Below are 17,881 nucleotides of genomic sequence, written 5' to 3'. Positions count from 1 at the left end.
GCTGTTTATGAAAACACACATGGTAGTTTTCAGGATGGTGCTGTGTGTGTAGCACTGTGTTAGGTGCAGGTAATTCTCGCCCTCAAAGGCCTTGTCTACTTAGTGAAACAGTGAGACACAAGACAAAAACCTGAAGACTTTACACCACAAAGAACTTGCTGGGAACTGATGACTGGTAAAAACAGTTAAGTGTAATAGGAATGAAAGAATGGGAAAGTCAGTGAAGTTCTCCTGACCAGAGAAATGCAGTGTTCAGGTAGGCATGGGGACAGAAATGGACATGTCTTGAGGAGATGTGTTTCCTAGAACAGTGGAAGTTTTGTGAGGAACAGTGGTGGGAATAGAGTGTACGTGAAGCAGACATCAGTCAAGAGGCCCGTTGGAGGTTCCTGAGCAGTGAAGTAAAGAGAAGATTAACTGGGATCTTGTTTGAGGATTCCAGTAGGAAGATATAAAACCATAAGGAAGTATTTCTGTATGAAAGGTGTGATGATAGGCTGACAAGATCTTAAAAGAGCCACAGACACAAATAAGATGATGGAGAAGCCTATACAGTTGTTCACAGCCTCTGTGGGCTGTCCTGGAGGTCCCTCAGAGATGGCACTGTTGAGTTTATGCAGGTGGCTTACTTTGCTGCTTGGCTTAGCCTTGGAGAACAGCATGGAGTGTACCAAAGGCCCTCGATTTCTCAGAAACCATGCCGGTGCTGCCTACATCCCTGCTACCGTAACTGACCTCCCCCAGAAATGCCACTCTGCCTGATGACTGATGGCACTGACCGGGTGCTTCTCACCTGCTGGACACTGTCTTTGGCCTGCAGATGCATCAAGAGTCAGAGAGTCATAAACTCAAGTCTTCGTTGAGTTTCCATTTTAGTGATGGGAAACAAACAAACAAAAATATATACACACACAGACACATATAGGGAGAGGTGGGCAGGGGAGGGATGACATTTTAATACAGTGGTCAGGGAAGACATCCCTAAAAAGATAAAACTTGATTAAAACTTTTAAATGGTGAGAAGAGACGCCGCGCAGATAGCAGAACAGTGCAGAGAGCTCTAGGCCAAAGATGCCTGGAGCATTCAGGGAGCAGGAGCAGACTGGGAAGGAGCTGGAGCAGGAGAGCCGAGAGAGCTGCAGTGGATGTGATCCGACCTCATGTGCTGTTTTCATTCTGAATGGTGGAAACTGGACAGGAGAGAGAGGTATAAGCAGGGGATCTGCTGGGAGGCAGTACACTAACTCAGCAGAGACCTGAGTTTGGACCAAGTTGGTATCAAGTGAGGGATGGTCAGCTCATCACTCAGGTGCTTGTTAGGTACCTGATATCTGTAAATGGACCCACGAGTTTTAAAACCATTTATGACTCCTGGACTTGTTAATTTCTTCTGATTCCTACCATTTGGGGATTTTTAACTAAATTTTATTGCTTTACCCCTGAGCATACTTTTTCTTTCTCCTCCTACTTACTATAAATTATCAGTATCATCTAAAGATGATGTATAATATATTATTTTCTGATAACTAGAAAACTCTCTACCTTATAGGCATGTAAATGTATTTTATAACTACCAAAGTAGTAGAATTATTGCTTCATTATCTGCCAAAATACCAGGAAGGAAATTTTACAAAATGACTCACTAGTCAAACAAGTAATACTGTGATTGTCAGAAGTCCAATTCCATTTTTGCTGAGTATAAAGTTTAAATCTTCAGACTGTTTTTATAGTAATGATCTCCTTTATTGAACTTAAATAGGAACTACCAGAAAATCCATGGGGGAAATTATCTATTCATCTCTATTTTGGTGGAATGTCACTTTCTTATTTTTTGGCACACCATAAATATTGCACTTTTGAACAATCTGAGGAAATATTGAAGGAAGTAAGTAAAGTATGTTTCTTTAAAATCTATACTATAAAGAAAAATATGGTTAAAAATTGTCATGTTTTGTCTCATGCCTCAAGTCTTCCATATAGTCCTACATGTCTGATTTGTTAAGAGAGCCTAGAGGATTTGTAATTCTTTATTGAGAAAGCTTTATAAATGTCCTAAAAAAAACTTTTCAATTGCACTAAAATTCACTTAATGTTTTTGTGTCTTCAAACCTAATAAGAAGCTCATGTTCTCCAGCATTGTTTGAATGCAGATGTGAATGATAAAATCATAATGAAATTCGCTGCCAGAAATTGACTCCCAAGATAAAATGTTTTTTCCTCATATTTGATATAACATTTCCCTCGTGCCTGTAGGAACTCAGAGCCAAATTTTAAGCTTAGCTTCAGTAAACAGCCCATTCCAGTTGCCTGGTGCCTCTGTGTTTAATATCTTTAAAAAAAAATTAGCCTGTTATGGATATGGTTTCATATTGCAGGCTGCCACAAGTATTTTATCAAAATAGGGTACACACCATAAATAATAGTATGAACATTTTATATAGCAAGATATTGTTAGACTTACAATTCACTTATTAGGTTTTTGAATATTCATTTTATCTGCAGTACACAACCAGACAGTGGGTGGTCAGTGCAGTGAAGGAAATTACTTTTTTCTCTCAAATGGAAAACTATTACATAACTTTGTACATACACATAATCCTCACAGCCAGCTATTGAGCAGAGAAGTGTTTGGTTTGTGTGCATATGTGCCCCTGTGTGTTTGTGTTAAAAGTGTTTCATCTGTTAAACGGGTTTTATAAAGATCATTTAGTCTTTGCCAGATGTATGTACTCTTCACTGTGGACATTTAAAATGAAAGGTAAGAGTTCCCACTCTTATAAACTGATTACAGTTGTTGACATGCTTCTAGCATAATTTGAGGATTCTTCTTGTTGCAATGTTAAATTACTCAGAACACTAAATTTTCCTATAGTTAAGCTAAAATGAATGCCAACAAGAACATGCACACAGTTTCTGTGGGATGAAATGAAAGTGTCTTAAAACAATATTATATAGGTAAAGTTTTCATTGATAATACTATATTATTTCAGAATCCAACAGATTACAATAAAAAGTATGAGGAAGAGAGATGGAAAATAAGGTTTGAGGTAAGTTTCAATCTAAATATTTTAAAAATTTGGATACTTCATCAATACAAAGAATTTCATTCAAGATCAGGAAGTAAGCATTTTCTTCTGTAACAGCTTTATTGAGAGAATTCATATACCATAAAATTTAACTTTTTAAAGTGTACAAGTACAAGCAGTGGTTTTTTAACATATTCACAGAGTTGTATGATCATTACAGCTATCTAATTCCACAACTTTTCATCTCAAAAGAGAAGCCCCACACCAGCAGCAATCACTTCCTACCTCCCTCCACCCCGCAGTTTCCTGGAAACTGTCTCTGTGGGTTTGCCTGTCCTGGACGTTTCATAGAAAGTGACTTATATAGTACATAGTCCTTTGTTACTGGCTTCTTTCATTGACCATAATGTTTGCAAGTTTGAATCATGTGGTATGTGTCCTTTTTATTGTTGAATAATATTCCATTATATGGATACACCACATTTTATTTATCCATTCATCAGTTGATGGACATTTGGATTGTTTTTACCTTTACAGATAGTAAATAAAGCTACTATGAACATTTGTGTACAAAGTTTTAAGTGAATGTTTGTTTTTGCTCCTCTTGAGTATAGACCTAGAAGTGGAATTACTAAGTCATGAGAATTACACAGTCATATGACTGTGTTTACCATTTTAAGAAACTGTGAAACTTATCCAAATAACTACAATAATTTACTTTGGTACTAGGATTGTACAAGGGTTCCATTTTCTCCATATCCTCACCAACACTTGTTATCCTAGCCATCTTGTTTGACTTGTTTCCTAGCCATCTTAGGATAGGTATGAAGATACAAGTCCCTTATCAGACATGATTTGCAAATATTTCTGTCATTCTGTGGGTTGTCTTTTCACTTTCTTGATGATATCCGTTGAAGCGCCAAAGTTTAAAATATTGGTGAAGTCCAGTTTATCTGTTTTTGTCTTATTTTTTATTTTGTCACTTGTGCTTTTTGCTGTGCAGAAAGTGTTTTGATAAGTAAAATTTTATGATTTATAGGTAGAATTTAATTCCTATAAGGACTTCCCTGGTGGTCCAGTGGCTAAGACTCTGCATTCCCAAATGCAGGGGGCGCTGGGTCAATCCCTGGTCAGGAAACCTAGACCCCCACATGCTGCATCTAGACCTGGCCCAGCCAAATAAAAAAATTTACAAAAATAATTCCTATAATTATAAAAATAACATATGCTTGTTGTAAACTGTTTTGTAACAAATCAGTAAAATTTTAACAGTGGAGAGTCACTTTTTGCTGAAATCAGCTAAGTGGTTCAAGTATGTGTTTTGCCACCAGTTTGGAATTGTTACATAAGTGAGTCTACAAATTTGAATGTGATTATTTTACTATTTATACTGAGTACCATATTCAGGATTTTTATAAGTTAATAAAAGTCACCTATATTTTTATATATATTTGCTTTTAACAATTGCTGACTGCTGTGATCCTCTTTGGAATCATATAACTTTTAATTATTCTTTATCCTTTTATAGAACTTAAGGGAGAGCACACTTTTCTGATGATTTTTAACTTAAATCTTCTTCTGGCATTTCATATATTATTTTAGTTTTTTATTATAAAATACATACTCTAAAAATGAATGCAATACTACAGAAATGTGAAAAGGAAAGAACTTGCCCCCATTCTACACCTCGAACACCCCAGTTCCACTGAGCAGTGTCAGTTTGTTAACTATTCTTCTAAAATATTATGTGTATATGTAAATATTATAATAATATGTAAATAAACATTCCTGTGGAGGGGGAGCAGTTAACATCTTTTTTTTTAGGCAGGAGACAAAAGCATTCTAAAGATCTTTTGATTGCTTACCACATTTTGTTCCTGCTACAACAAAATTGTTTTGTGATAGTCTCAGCTAGCTTTTTGTTAAGAAAGTAAACTGGCATTGGAATGAACTTTAATAATGTAATGGCTTTCTGTAATAGTCATTCTGAAATTTTAATTTATTTGCGCTGTTTTAGGATTTGCTTTTGCCTGAAACAGAGACTCCTATTTTACCACCATATTTGTCTTCATCTCTGCCTCCCCCTGAGGAACTCTATGCTGTTCAAGTTAAGCACGTTGTCTCACCCAGTGAAGTATGTAATTTCGGTAACACTGTTGGTTATGGTCTTAACTCTAGGATGGATTCTTCACATTTCTATCTTCCTGACTTTATTAACAATTGCTGACCTCTAGTTTACCTACCCTATAGTTTCTTCTTCAAATATCTGTTTATACTTAGTAAGGCAACTGTTTCTTAATCACTTTTGGGTTTTCCCAGTAATGTATAGCTCTTTAAATCAAATATTTAGATTTTTAAGTTTGAACTTACTGCCACCGAAGAAATCTCAGACGTCTCATTCCCCTGTCCTCTTCCTACATTGAACTTACGTACTCTTTACCCTGCTCTGTTTTTTCATACTAATTGTCACCTTCTAATGCACCACCACTTTCTTGCTATGTCTGTCTACATCTCCCTACTAGAATGTAATTCCATGAAGATAGGGATTTTTGTGTTTTGGGCACTGGTATGTCCCTGGAATACCTAGAATCCTACCTGATACATAGTAAGGCACTCAATAAATATTGACTGAGTGAATAAGTACACTAAAGAAAATTCAATTATATATGCTTGACTAACAAGAGAAAAAGAGATGACAAATTAAGTGGCAGTGCAGTCCTTCAGCTGTTTTTATACAGTAAACTATTCCTTCACAAGCGAGGAGAATTTACTCCATAATTTCATCAGAAAACATAGTAGTGTAACCTATTGTTGGTTTTTATAATGATTTTTAACTAGTTATTATTGTTGCACAACAAATTACCCCAAATTTAGCAGCTTAAAACAACACACATGAAAGTCAGGAATCCAGGGTGTCAAGGTGTTGGAAAAGGGGTGTGCTGCTGCAGGATCCAATTCCAGAGCTCGGTGCTGGGCTCCTGCCCTGTGGGCCTCTCCTGGGCCTGCTGACATGCATGTGCCTGCCCCCGGCGGACCAGGCACCACCGAGGCAGAGGCCACATCTTCTGCAGTCTGAGCTCAGTAGTCACTACCATCATGCTATGGCATTTTTCAGCCACAGAGAGCAAGTCTGGTTTGATATGCGGACTTAACTCTATAAGGACCATGGGGCCATTATTGGAGGCTTTGCTGCAGTACTTTTGCCCATATCATGAATACTGAGTTACAGAATTTTAATATTTTTCCTTTCCGTTCCCCCAACTCAGGTATATATTTGCCTTGATTCTGTCGAAAGTTGTAGTTTGTTTAACCAGCACAGTGACACAGAAGACAGTGGAGTTGGCTGGGAATCTGAGTCTGAGAGCCTCGAGGAGGCACTGCGGAGGTTCAATAAGAATGTGGAGACATTCCCTCCTCTGACAGACTTCAGAACAGGTACCAGTCTTTCAGGAAAGTGGGATTCCTAATGAAATCATTGTTTTGTTTCAGTGCTGATGAGATTGAGTTGTTTCTAAGGTTAACGGGTATTTTTATTGCCCTCACTTTATACGCTTGGCCTCATGCCTTGGGGCACTTTGATTTTCCAAAGCTTAGGCCGCCTGTGAACACTTGACTGCATGAAGATGGCTTTTCTGAGCTTGAGGTTTTGCCAGTAGCTCAAAATTGTGAGTTGTTATTTAGACCTAAATGGCACTTAATTTCATTACAAGCCACCTAGAGAATTTTGGTGTGAGGGCAGGGGAATTCATATTGTGTCCAGTCCTGTCAGGATGGACGAAATTCTGCTTTTTCCCTTTCTTATATGTATTACCATCCTTTATTAAATACATGGGATTCTCCTATGAGGAAAATGCATTTCGTTATCTGTGGTGACAATTCCTGAAATACTGAGTGGTGTCTGTATGTTTTATCCATGTCATGTATAGAGATGCATTCATCCTTGTAGTTTGTATTCATCAGAGGATACCTTAGCAAAGGAAAGCTAGAGCCTAATGTCTTATCTGCTACTTAGTAAGATTTTAATCATTTGTGACCCATGTTTGGCTGATAAAAAACACTTGCCCTTTTCCCTGCCTGGAAAGTTCTGGAATGTATAGCAGGACCACTGCTCTACTTTCCCCTACTGCAGGTCTTCTTTCCTGGTGCTCTTCCTCCCCCACCCCCCAACCTCCCTCCTCTGCCCTGCCCTTCTCCACCACCTCCTCTGCCCTTGCCTCCTCTCCTAGGAAGGGCACTGTGAGCAGGAACACTTTGTACTGCAGTGTCCCCAGCTTTTGAGGAAGGCAACTTGCACAAGTAGGTGCTCATAAATATTTGTTGAATGAGTGAAAGAATAAACTCATTATCATTTTTTCTTTTTGTAAACTAATTTAGTCTAGAAGAAACAATTCCTTCCTCGTGTTCTTCTCTCAAGGGAAGTTACACAATCTGTGCATGATACAGTAATTCATGGAGCTATCTATACATATACTGTTTGTGCATTTTTCTATAGTTATTCTTGAATTAAAGTTAAGTATGCATACTTAAAAGTTGACTCATAGGCAAGTGCCTATTAAATACATATGGAATCTATATTAAAGGAGTTGAATAAGGAATCTGTTTGGGTAACACGTTGAGGATATGTGGTTAGAGTGGGTTGGGAGTATACGGTTCAGAACCTTGTAAATTGCAGTCTAAGAACTTGGTACTGCAAACAGTTAAGATGCCATTGAAAAATGTTAAACTAGAGAGCAATGGAATTGCATTGGAGGAGGGGAAAATTTAAAGTGGAATAATAGAAACCATTTTACTATCCTTTGCAGAAGACAGCTGCCCAAAAGAAAAAAATTGGGGGCATATAAGAAGTGGGAGGAGTGGGAGGATGGTCTAAGCCATGGGAGGTAGAACTAGGAACTCTGAGAATGGGATAAATGTCTTTCTTCAAATGTTTTCCTAATTTAGGGGTTAGGAAAAACAGGGTATATAAACAGAAAAAAGAGCACAAGCCAACAAATGGCTGTTGAGTGTTTAATTCTGAATAACGGGTATATGGGGATTATATCTTCTTTGTACTTTACTGTATTTCGAAACATATCTCTAAGAAAATAAAAGGCAATGTAATTTTCCCCTTTTTCTGTCTTTTCAGAAATGCCTTGCCTTGCAGAATATGATGATGGCTTATGGTATAGAGCAAAGATTGTTTCCATTAAAGAATTTAATCCTCTAGCTGTCCTGGTGCAATTTGTTGATTATGGATCAACTGAAAAGCTGACAGTAAACAGGTTAAAAAACAAAAAAGTAAACTTAGTTAAATTAGGATTCTTAGTTCTATTTTTTTTTTTAATAATTAAAAAGATTTTACTTCAAAAAGCTATTTTAGAGCTACTATTGGGAGTTTTTTTTTACTCTAAAAGTTATTCTTTATTGTGGGAAAATGTACATAACATAAAATTTACCATGTTAAATTTTTTAGTTTAAAGAAAAAAGATTACCATCATTCATTTTTAAGTATACAATTAATTGACATTAAATACATTCACAGTGTTGTGCCACCACTGCTATTGTCCATTTTCACAACTTTTTCATAATCCCAAACAAAAACTCTGGACCCCTTAACAACGTTCTGTTCCCTTTCCCTCGGCTCCCAGTGAGTCCTCTTCTACTCTGTATGAATTTACTTATTTTAAGTTCTTCATACAAACATAATCATACAATATTTGCCTTTTTATGTCTGGCTTATTTTACTTAGAATAATGTTTTCAGAGTTTATCCAGTTGTAGCATGTCAGAATTTCATTACTTTTACAATTAAGTAATATTCCATTGTACGTATACACCACATTTTGTTTATTCATCTGTTGATGGACACTTGGTCTGTGAATAATACTGTGGTGAACACTGACATAAAAAGACCCATTTAAATTCCAGCTTTCAACTGTTTTAGGGTATGTACCTCGAAATGGAACTGCAGGATCACATGGTAATTTCATGTTTAACTTCTTGAGAAAATGCCAAAGTTTTCCATATCAGCTATACTATTTAACATTTTTATCAGCAACACACAGGAGTTCCGTTTTCTCCACATCCTTGCCAACACTGTTATTTTTCCAAGTTTTGTTGTTATTTGTAATTATTTTTTTAATAACGATATAATACACATATAAAATCTATCATCTTAACCATTTTTAAATGTATAGTTAAGTAGTGTTATCTCAATTTACATGGTTAGTGCAACAAATCTCCAGAACGCTCTTCACTTTCAAAACTAACTTTGTACCCATTAAATGATTCTTCATTGTCCCTTCATCCAGCCCATCAGCCACCATTCTGCTTTCCACCTCTATGAATTTGATTATTGTAGGTATATCTCACATCTTTTTATAACTGGCTTATTTCACTTAGCATAATGTCAAGGATCAACCATGTTATAGCATTGTTAGAATTTTCTTCCTTTTTAAGGCTGAATAATATTCCATCATATGTATTTAATACATTTATCCACACACCCATCAGTGGATACTTGACTGTTGTGAATGATGTTATGAAAATGGACATACAGATATCTCTTTACAACCCTGCTTTCAGTATACTGAGAAGTGGAGTCACTGGATAATATGCTTATTCTTAGTATTTGGAGGAACCACCAAACCTCCCCAGCAGCATTTTACATTCCCACCAAACGTCCAAGGGTTCCAGTTTCTTTCTATATTTCTCACCAACACTTGTTATCTTCTGGGTGGTATTTTGTTTTTTTTAATAGTAGCCATGCTAATGGGTATGAGGTCATATCATATCATATGGCTTTCTTTGGCATTTCCCTGATGATTAGTGATGTTGAGCATCTTTTCATGAGCTTGTTGGCCATTTACAGCTCTTTGGAGAAATGTCGTTTTTAACGTGAACATATTTTTTCTCATTCTGCAAGGTGCCTTTTCACTCTATTGATTGTGCCTTTTTGCATAGTTTTAAGTTTTGATATAATTGAATTTTCTTCTGTTGCCTGTGCTCTTGGTCTCGTATCAAAGAAATCACTGCCAAATCCAACATCATAAAGTTTTCCCCTAATTGTGACATTTTGAACATTTTTTTAAAATAGCGTTTTTTTTATTATTCTTAAAAAAAAAAAAATTTTAATTTTAGAATTTCTTCTATGACAGACTGCGTCAAATCCCTCTTCATCTTATGCAGTATCCAGCCCGAGCCATAAAGGTTCTCTTGGCAGGGTTTAAACCGCCCTTGAGAGATGTAGGAAAGACAAGAATACCATATTGCCCAAAGTGGAGCATGGAAGCATTGTGGGCCATGATAGACTGTCTACAAGGAAAACAACTTTATGCTTCTTCCATGGTAAGTATCTGTCTTAACTGACCAAGATTCTTTTGAAGCTATTTCAAGGATCTCTAGTAATTTTCTAAAATGCTTTACATGTGAAATGCTTTAAAGTTTATAATGCTGTAAATACTATAGGATTAATTTTAAGGCTTGTTCAAATGATGTCTTAGTTTATACTTAACAAGCTTTTGATTAGCCCTGCAATGATATAAAATATCAGGGATGTAATGACTGAGATAAAAAAATGATCCAGATGAATATTCTATAATTAAAGAACTGGTAAGTCAATGAGGTTCTCAAGGCAAGAATACTGAAGTGGTTTGCCATTCCCTTCTCCAGGGGGCCACATTCTGTCAAACCTCCCCACCATGACCCATCCATCTTGGGTGGCCCCAAACAGCATGGCTTAGTTTCACTGAGTTAGACAAGGCTGTGGTCCGTGTGATCAGATTGGCTAGTTGTCTGTGGTTGTGGTTTCAGTCTGTCTGCCCTCTGATGCCCTGTCTCAGTGCCTTACTTGGGTTTCTCAAACCTTGGATGTGGGATATCTCTGCACGACTGCTCCAGCAAAGCGCAGCCACTGCTCCTTACAGTGGCTGAAGTCAAGTGGGCCTTAGGAAGCATCACTACGAACAAAGCTAGTGGAGGTGATGGAATTCCACTTGAGCTATTTCAAATCCTGAAAGATAATGGTGTGAAAGTACTGCACTCAATATGCCAGCAAATTTGGAAAACTCAGCAGTGGCCACAGGACTGGAAAAGGTCAGTTTTCATTCCAATCCCAAAGAAAGGCAGTGCCAAAGAATGCTCAAACTACCGCACAATTGCACTCATCTCACACGCTAGTAAAGTAATGCTCAAAATTCCCCAGGCCAGGCTTCAGCAATACGTGAACCATGAACTTCCAGATGTTCAAGCTGGTTTCAGAAAGGGCAGAGGAACCAGAGATCAAATTGCCAACATCCACTGGATCATCGAAAGAGCAAGAGAGTTCCAGAAAAACATCTATTTCTGTTTTATTGACTATGCCAAAGCCTTTGACTGTGTGGATCACAATAAACTGTGGAAAATTCTGAAAGAGATGGGAATACCGGACCACCTGACCTGCCTCTTGAGAAACCTGTATGCAGGTCAGGAAGCAACAGTTAGAACTGGACATGGAACAACAGACTGGTTCCAAATAGGAAAAGGAGTATGTCAAGGCTGTATATTGTCACCCTGCTTATTTAACTTACATGCAGAGTACATGATGAGAAACGCTGGGCTGGAAGAAGCACAACCTGAATCAAGATTGCCGGGAGAAATATCAATAACTTCAGATATGCAGATGACACCACCCTTATGGCAGAAAGTGAAGAGGAACTAAAGAGCCTCTTGATGAAAGTGAAAAAGGAGAGTGAAAAAGTTGGCTTAAAGCTCAACATTCAGAAAACTAAGATCATGGCATCTGGTTCCATCACTTCATGGCAAATAGATGGGGAAACTGGCTGAGTTTATTTTTCTGGGCTCCAAAATCACTGCAGATGGTGATTGCAGCCATGAAATTAAAAGACGCTTACTCCTTGGAAGGAAAGTTATGACCAACGTAGACAGCATATTAAGAAGCAGAGACATTACTTTGCCAACAAAGGTCCGTCTAGTCAAGGCTATGGTTTTTCCAGTAGTCATGTATGGATGTGAGAGTTGGACTATAAAGAAAGCTGAGCGCTGAAGAATTGATGCTTTTGAACTGTGGTGTTGGAGAAGATTCTTGAGAGTCCGTTGGACTGCAAGGAGATCCAACCAGTCCATCCTGAAAGAGGTCAGTCCCGGGTATTCATTGGAAGGACTGATGTTGAAGCTGAAACTCCAATAATTTGGCTACCTGATGTGAAGAGCTGACTCATTTGAAAAGACCCTGATGCTGGGTAAGATTGAGGGCAGGAGAAGGGGACAACAGAGGATGAGATGGTTGGATGGCATCACCGACTCAATGGACATGGGTTTGGGTGGACTTCAGGAATTGGTGATGGACAGGGAGGCCTGGTGTGCTGTGGTTCATGGGGTCGCAAAGAGTCGGACGCGACTGAGCGACTGAACTGAAGTCAATGAGGGAAATGTTCTGTTAGTAAACCACTAATAGAAGTAGAATGAATTAAGTGTTATCAAAGAAGTACAGATATTTGGGGGTGAGACGTAGGGAGAAGCAGGAATGATTTCTATCTGGAGAGATTGGGATATGGTATTTGAGCCCCTGCCCAGTAGAAAACCAAGTGCTTGTTGAATAAGTACGATGGGAGAAGTGACATTTAAACTGCATCCTAAAAGTTCAAAAAATTAGAACGGAGTTGTCAAAATCAGAGAAAGTGGTTTTCATGGTACTCATACTAAGTTTGAATTGTTTAATGTAATAGAACTGTATGAAAAGGTTCAAATAAGAAAATCCAGGTTATGCTCAGTATTAATATGCTTTCTACTCTAGAGGCTTAGACACAAAAGGGAGGCCCACAGATGCTGACCTGCACCCATGTTTAATAACACAGCTGTTTTAAAACTGGAAAATTATACACCAAAACTCTGCTGTTTTTAAGTGTCATAAAATCTAGTATTTGTATATTTTATGTATTATAAAATCTAATATTTTATATATTTAAATATTATAAAATCTTCTGGAATGACAGCACAAGTGGTGCAGCAACTGTCCCTTTAGATGGAAACATGTTCTTCAGTTCAGCTTCATCCTCACCAGTGTTGTTTCAGCCCAGCTTGTCCTGATTTGGGGATTTCTGCTATGTTGGCTGTGGCAAAAATGAGCTCTTACTGAAGCAGTGCTGTTACTAGAAAGTGCTTTTTGAAAACCTCTGTACGTATCACTCTGTGTGCAGTAGTGTAAAGAGCTTATGCAAGGTTTCTCTCAAGAAGCCAGTGAAAATACTAGCAGACCAAGTATTCTTAACAAATACATGTGTATTCACCTCATGAACAACAATCGAAATGTGGTGTGTGCATAAAGGTATGCTTTATGTGTACAGTGCAAATTAATTTTAACAAGGAAGGTACTATAAGAGCCCATTGGCTCAATCCATGAAAACTTTGGGGATGAGTTACATTTCAAATAAAGTAGAAGATGGAAAGAATGGAATTTAGCAAGAAACCATCACAAATACCTTTGAAAAGTACATAGTACAAATTTATAAACAAACTTAGCGAATGCCTTGTCTCTCTTGCCAGCTATAGGAGGAACAGGCAGCAAAGACATGATGGTATTTTCTTGACAAAGATTTTTTCATTTTAGGCTCAGGTACCAGAACAAATGGTGACTTTATATGAAGATAAACAGTATCCAATTCATATGTCATTAGTAGAAATGGGGCTTGCAGACCGAGATGAATGATGTAAGTACCATGACTTCTTGTTCATCCTTACGGTCAGCTTCAGGCACAGCACTGACACAGCAGAGGTTCACACTGTTCCTCAAAGGAATGACAACCAAGCTCAACAAGAATTTGTCTTCTAGATTTCTCCTTAACAGGCCCGTCTAAACTACTGAGTGCCAGTATCAGAAAGGTTCCATAGTTGTGAAAATGCTGGGACTGAATAGCTGTCCTGATTGTTCATGGTACCAGATAGTTACAGGGTGTAAGGAGGAGAGCAGCACTGAAAATAATTCAAGCTCATAACTCTTACCTCTACATATACTACTGGACAACCAGTGTCCTAATAACAAAGATTATTAGGGTTAACCGGTAAACAGCTCACACTCTATCCATTCACATAAGTGTAACACACAATTTAGTAACTAGATTTGAACATTAAGCAGCGGTTTAAAATAACACATTTCTGTTTTTCAGGTATACAGTACAGAGCATCTGTAGCAGCCCAGAAGAAAGTTTTCTGTTACAATGTAGACCATTTCAGGCTTATTTCCTTCACTTGTTCTGCAATAGTGCTGGGCTTTTTTTTTTCCTTACATGTTGAACTGTTAAGAACTGTTTGAAAAAAGTTAATAAATATTTGCTTTCACGTATTTACTTATTTTAATTTTTAAATATTTTAGCCACGTTAGGAAAAATATTTCCTATATATTCAGTTTAAGAAATAAGACACTGTCAGCACAGGTGTAGGCGCCTGTTCTACCCTTCCCCAATCATTCTCTTACCTACAAAGGAGGTGAATACTGTGAATTTGGCGTTTATTGTGCTTATATACCTTGGAGAAGGGCATGGCAACCCACTCCAGTATTCTTGCCTGGAGAATCCCATGGACAGAGGAGCCTGGTGGGCTACAGTCCATGAGGTCGCAAAGAGTTGGCCACGACTGAAGCGACTTAGCACGTGCTTATATAGGTCTTTATGATTTTACTGTATATGTAGGCATCCATAAACAATATACAGTTCCGTATATTTTTAAGTGTGTGCAGTATCACACAGTTGCCTTTCCCCCTATTTACAGTATTTTATCCTCACTGATATGCATAGCTCTGTTTTATTCACTTGCATTGTTACATCCCTCTGTGCACATAATTTATTCTGTTAGATCTTTAGGTTGTTACCAGTTTTTTCTCAATAAGAGTTATTCTACAGTAGGAGCTTCTCTGTACTTATGAGTGGTTTTCTAGTGAATATAGTTACTAATGGAATTTACTAAGTCCTGAGGTAACTGTTTTTCAAACTAACTCTACCATTAGTAGTCTTGAGTTCCTTGCTGACATGCAGTGTGGCCAGACCATTATTTGCCAGTTTATGATACTACTATAAAGAGATACTTCATTTTTGTAATATGCATTCACTGGTTTAGTTGCTTGTTTATTGCTCATTCATATCTTTGGTAATTTTAACTAGTAAGGCTTCTTAATGTATTTGGGTTATTAATCCTTTGTCAGATATGTGTATCTTTTTCTAGTCTGTGACTTTTCTTTTTGGGGTGTCTTTGGACAAACTTTTGACTCATTAACTTCGAAAATTTGTGCTGTGTCTCATTTAAAAGTCTTTCTCAAAGGTGGACCTTGTGATCTAGGGGTTAGAATTTGGCACATTCATTGCTGTGGCCTGAGTTCATTCCCAGGTTGGGGTACTGAGATCCCAGAAGCTGTACAGCGTGGGCCCCCCAACCAAAAAAAAAAATGGCTTTCTATCCTGAGGTTACATAAATATAATTCCTTATTTCTCTGAAAACTTTTTAACACTGCCTGGTTGTTTCTCAGGCCCCGCCTTTCTCACGTGTCCTGTTTTGACCAGATATCACCCTCAACACAGCTGCTTTCTCCTCCCATGAGATCTGCACTCGCAGAATGAACTCTTCTTACCTGTTTGACTGATTTGTATAGTCCCTCATTGTTTTAACTTCCCATTCTATGACCTTGGTGATAGATACGATGCTTTAATTTCAGCACTGATTGAGTATAGTAAGAGTGAGTGGAGAAATGATTCCTCCTTCAGTGATGTTTCTGAGCATGACCTTGATAGGGCTGACAGGCAGTAGGAAAATCTGTGTGATAAAAAACTATGTGATACTGTATTTCTTGTACTTCCTGATTTTCATAGCCATCACCAACCATAGAAAGCATCCCCTTACTAAAGTCTATGCTGGTTATGACCACAGAGGACAAGGGAGGTGAGTTAAAAATGAAAGCTGCCCCTGTTCATTTCAAACATAAAAAGCAAGAAGTTTTATACTCCAGAGTCTTTTCTATTTATTTATATATACACACAGACACACACACACAGAGAATATAAATTAAACCACAGAATCCACAAGAAATGTACATTTCTTTTTAACGAGAAAATCAAGTTAGCGTCATTTCATGATGAGTCACACAAGTTTCATGACAGTTTTGTGTCCATGAGAACATTACCGTCCTTGTCTTTCATTCTTACTCGACCAGATGTGTACTTGGTCTCCTGATGCCCGTTTGTGTACACAGTTTTCACAGTGCCGTCTGGATACTCCCGTCTCTTGAACTGGGCCGTATGCAGTTCTCTTTGGCCATTGTTAAACTCTATGATTTTGTTGCCATCTCTGTAAATTTTAAATAGAATTTAATTCCTTTATAAAAACATGAAGATTATAGCAGGAGAAATCTGGCAGTTACTCCTTCTCCAAGAGCATCCCTGGTCCTTATTTTAAGGATAATGTCCCATTATAAAGCAAAGCTAGGGCGCTAAAGTTGAGAAGTTGTCAACTTCTCAACACAGAATGTTTTTTTCTATTTTGGTTATTTCTCAAATTTCGTATGAACACATATGTGGCTCCCTGCCACATACAAAGGTTAGAGAGCCACTGCTTTAGTAAGTGTGGCCCTGTGGTGTCTGCATCACCCAAGAGCTCACTCGAAATGCAAATTGAGTGGGGCCCAGCAACAAGCCCTTGGAACAGTCCCTCCAGATTCAGATGAACCCTGAAGTTTGAGAACCACTGCTATAAGTGAAAAACTGCACAATTATCCTGAATGAATTGCACATTCGAAAGCTGCTAAGAGAATAAAGGTTTTTATCACAAGAAAAACATGTAATTATGTGATGATGGATGTTAACTAGACTTTTGTGATCATTCTGCAATATATACAAATATCTAGTAAATTTTTGTGGTACATCTGAAACTAATGTCATATTTCAGTTACACCTCAATTTAAAAATGATAATCCTGAATGAACTAATAACACGGGATGTGTCTTCAGTATAGACGAGAAAAGACTGGTCATGACATTAAATAGATGGCTCTAGGGAACTCTTCATAAGAGTCAAAATTGAGAAACTTCTGAGTTTTAATATCTGAAGATCAGTTAGATGGCTCTAGGGAACTTTTTTAAGAGTCAAAATGGAGAAGTTTCTGAAATCTATTCTGTACACATAAGATCTTCCTCAAATTTTCTTTAGTTGAGCACCAGATAAAGACCACCAGATTTCAGACAACAATAAGGGAAAAACAGCCATGACCATAAGGAGTTCCTACATTATTGCCAAGTTTACATCACATAATTCAAGTTAATGGGTACTTAACTGCTTACACTCCAGGAAAGGAGGGTGAAACTAAAAACAGGACTGGATCTGACAAACCTCTATTATGGTTTTAATACTGGCACCTATAAGATGCTCTTCACTGTGGATCAGAGAAGTCATCTCTGACTTCAAGAAATTTAACATTCAGAAGGATAAAGAAAGAAACTGTTAATTTGGAATTGGCTTAGAGAAGCCAGAAGAGTAAAGTGCTTAGGCTGGGACAGGGAGACCCAGAATATCAAAATACAGAGTCCAGCTATTCTTAAAAATTGACAGGGAAGCTTCCCTTCTGTGTCTCACTCACTGTTTCCAAATTTCACCAAACTTATTTCTAAATAAGTATCTGCCATCTTCCTTTCGTGAAGTGCTCTTTACATATCCTTTAGATCTCTAAAGACTAAGCAAACGTCAGACTCCACTGGTCTCAAACTTGTCTTAAATTCTAAAGTGCTGCAAACACATCTTACCTGCTCTCAGATTCTGAACTCACTAAAATGTTGAATGACTTATTAAAGTTTAAGATTTTTAAACTTCGTTACTGATTGAAAGTTGAAAACTAGAAACCAAC

General features: G+C 37.7%; 2 protein-coding genes across 5 annotated transcripts in view; one reads left to right on the top strand and one right to left on the bottom strand.

The window, feature by feature from the left end:
- RNF17 (ring finger protein 17) overlaps positions 1-14,454 on the top strand; it is a 113,964-nt gene extending 99,510 nt beyond the window's left edge. Inside the window, exons 31-38 of the mRNA XM_043477807.1 lie at positions 1,760-1,885; positions 2,991-3,047; positions 5,044-5,160; positions 6,293-6,461; positions 8,152-8,287; positions 10,162-10,351; positions 13,611-13,710; positions 14,167-14,454. Of these exons, the coding sequence (XP_043333742.1) occupies positions 1,760-1,885; positions 2,991-3,047; positions 5,044-5,160; positions 6,293-6,461; positions 8,152-8,287; positions 10,162-10,351; positions 13,611-13,709 (894 nt within the window). The 3' untranslated portion in view covers position 13,710; positions 14,167-14,454. The remainder of the gene's footprint in view (positions 1-1,759; positions 1,886-2,990; positions 3,048-5,043; positions 5,161-6,292; positions 6,462-8,151; positions 8,288-10,161; positions 10,352-13,610; positions 13,711-14,166) is intronic.
- Positions 14,455-15,987: 1,533 nt separating this feature from the next.
- CENPJ (centromere protein J) overlaps positions 15,988-17,881 on the bottom strand; it is a 37,363-nt gene continuing 35,469 nt past the window's right edge. For all 4 annotated transcript variants that reach the window (XM_043477663.1, XM_043477660.1, XM_043477659.1 and 1 more), the window contains one exon: positions 15,988-16,333. In XM_043477663.1, coding sequence (XP_043333598.1) covers positions 16,138-16,333 — 196 coding nt within the window. In that variant the 3' untranslated portion in view covers positions 15,988-16,137. The remainder of the gene's footprint in view (positions 16,334-17,881) is intronic.

This window comes from Cervus canadensis, chromosome 9 (genome assembly GCF_019320065.1).
Source record: "Cervus canadensis isolate Bull #8, Minnesota chromosome 9, ASM1932006v1, whole genome shotgun sequence".
Lineage (NCBI taxonomy): Eukaryota > Metazoa > Chordata > Mammalia > Artiodactyla > Cervidae > Cervus > Cervus canadensis.
This window is presented reverse-complemented; position numbering and strand designations above follow the sequence as displayed.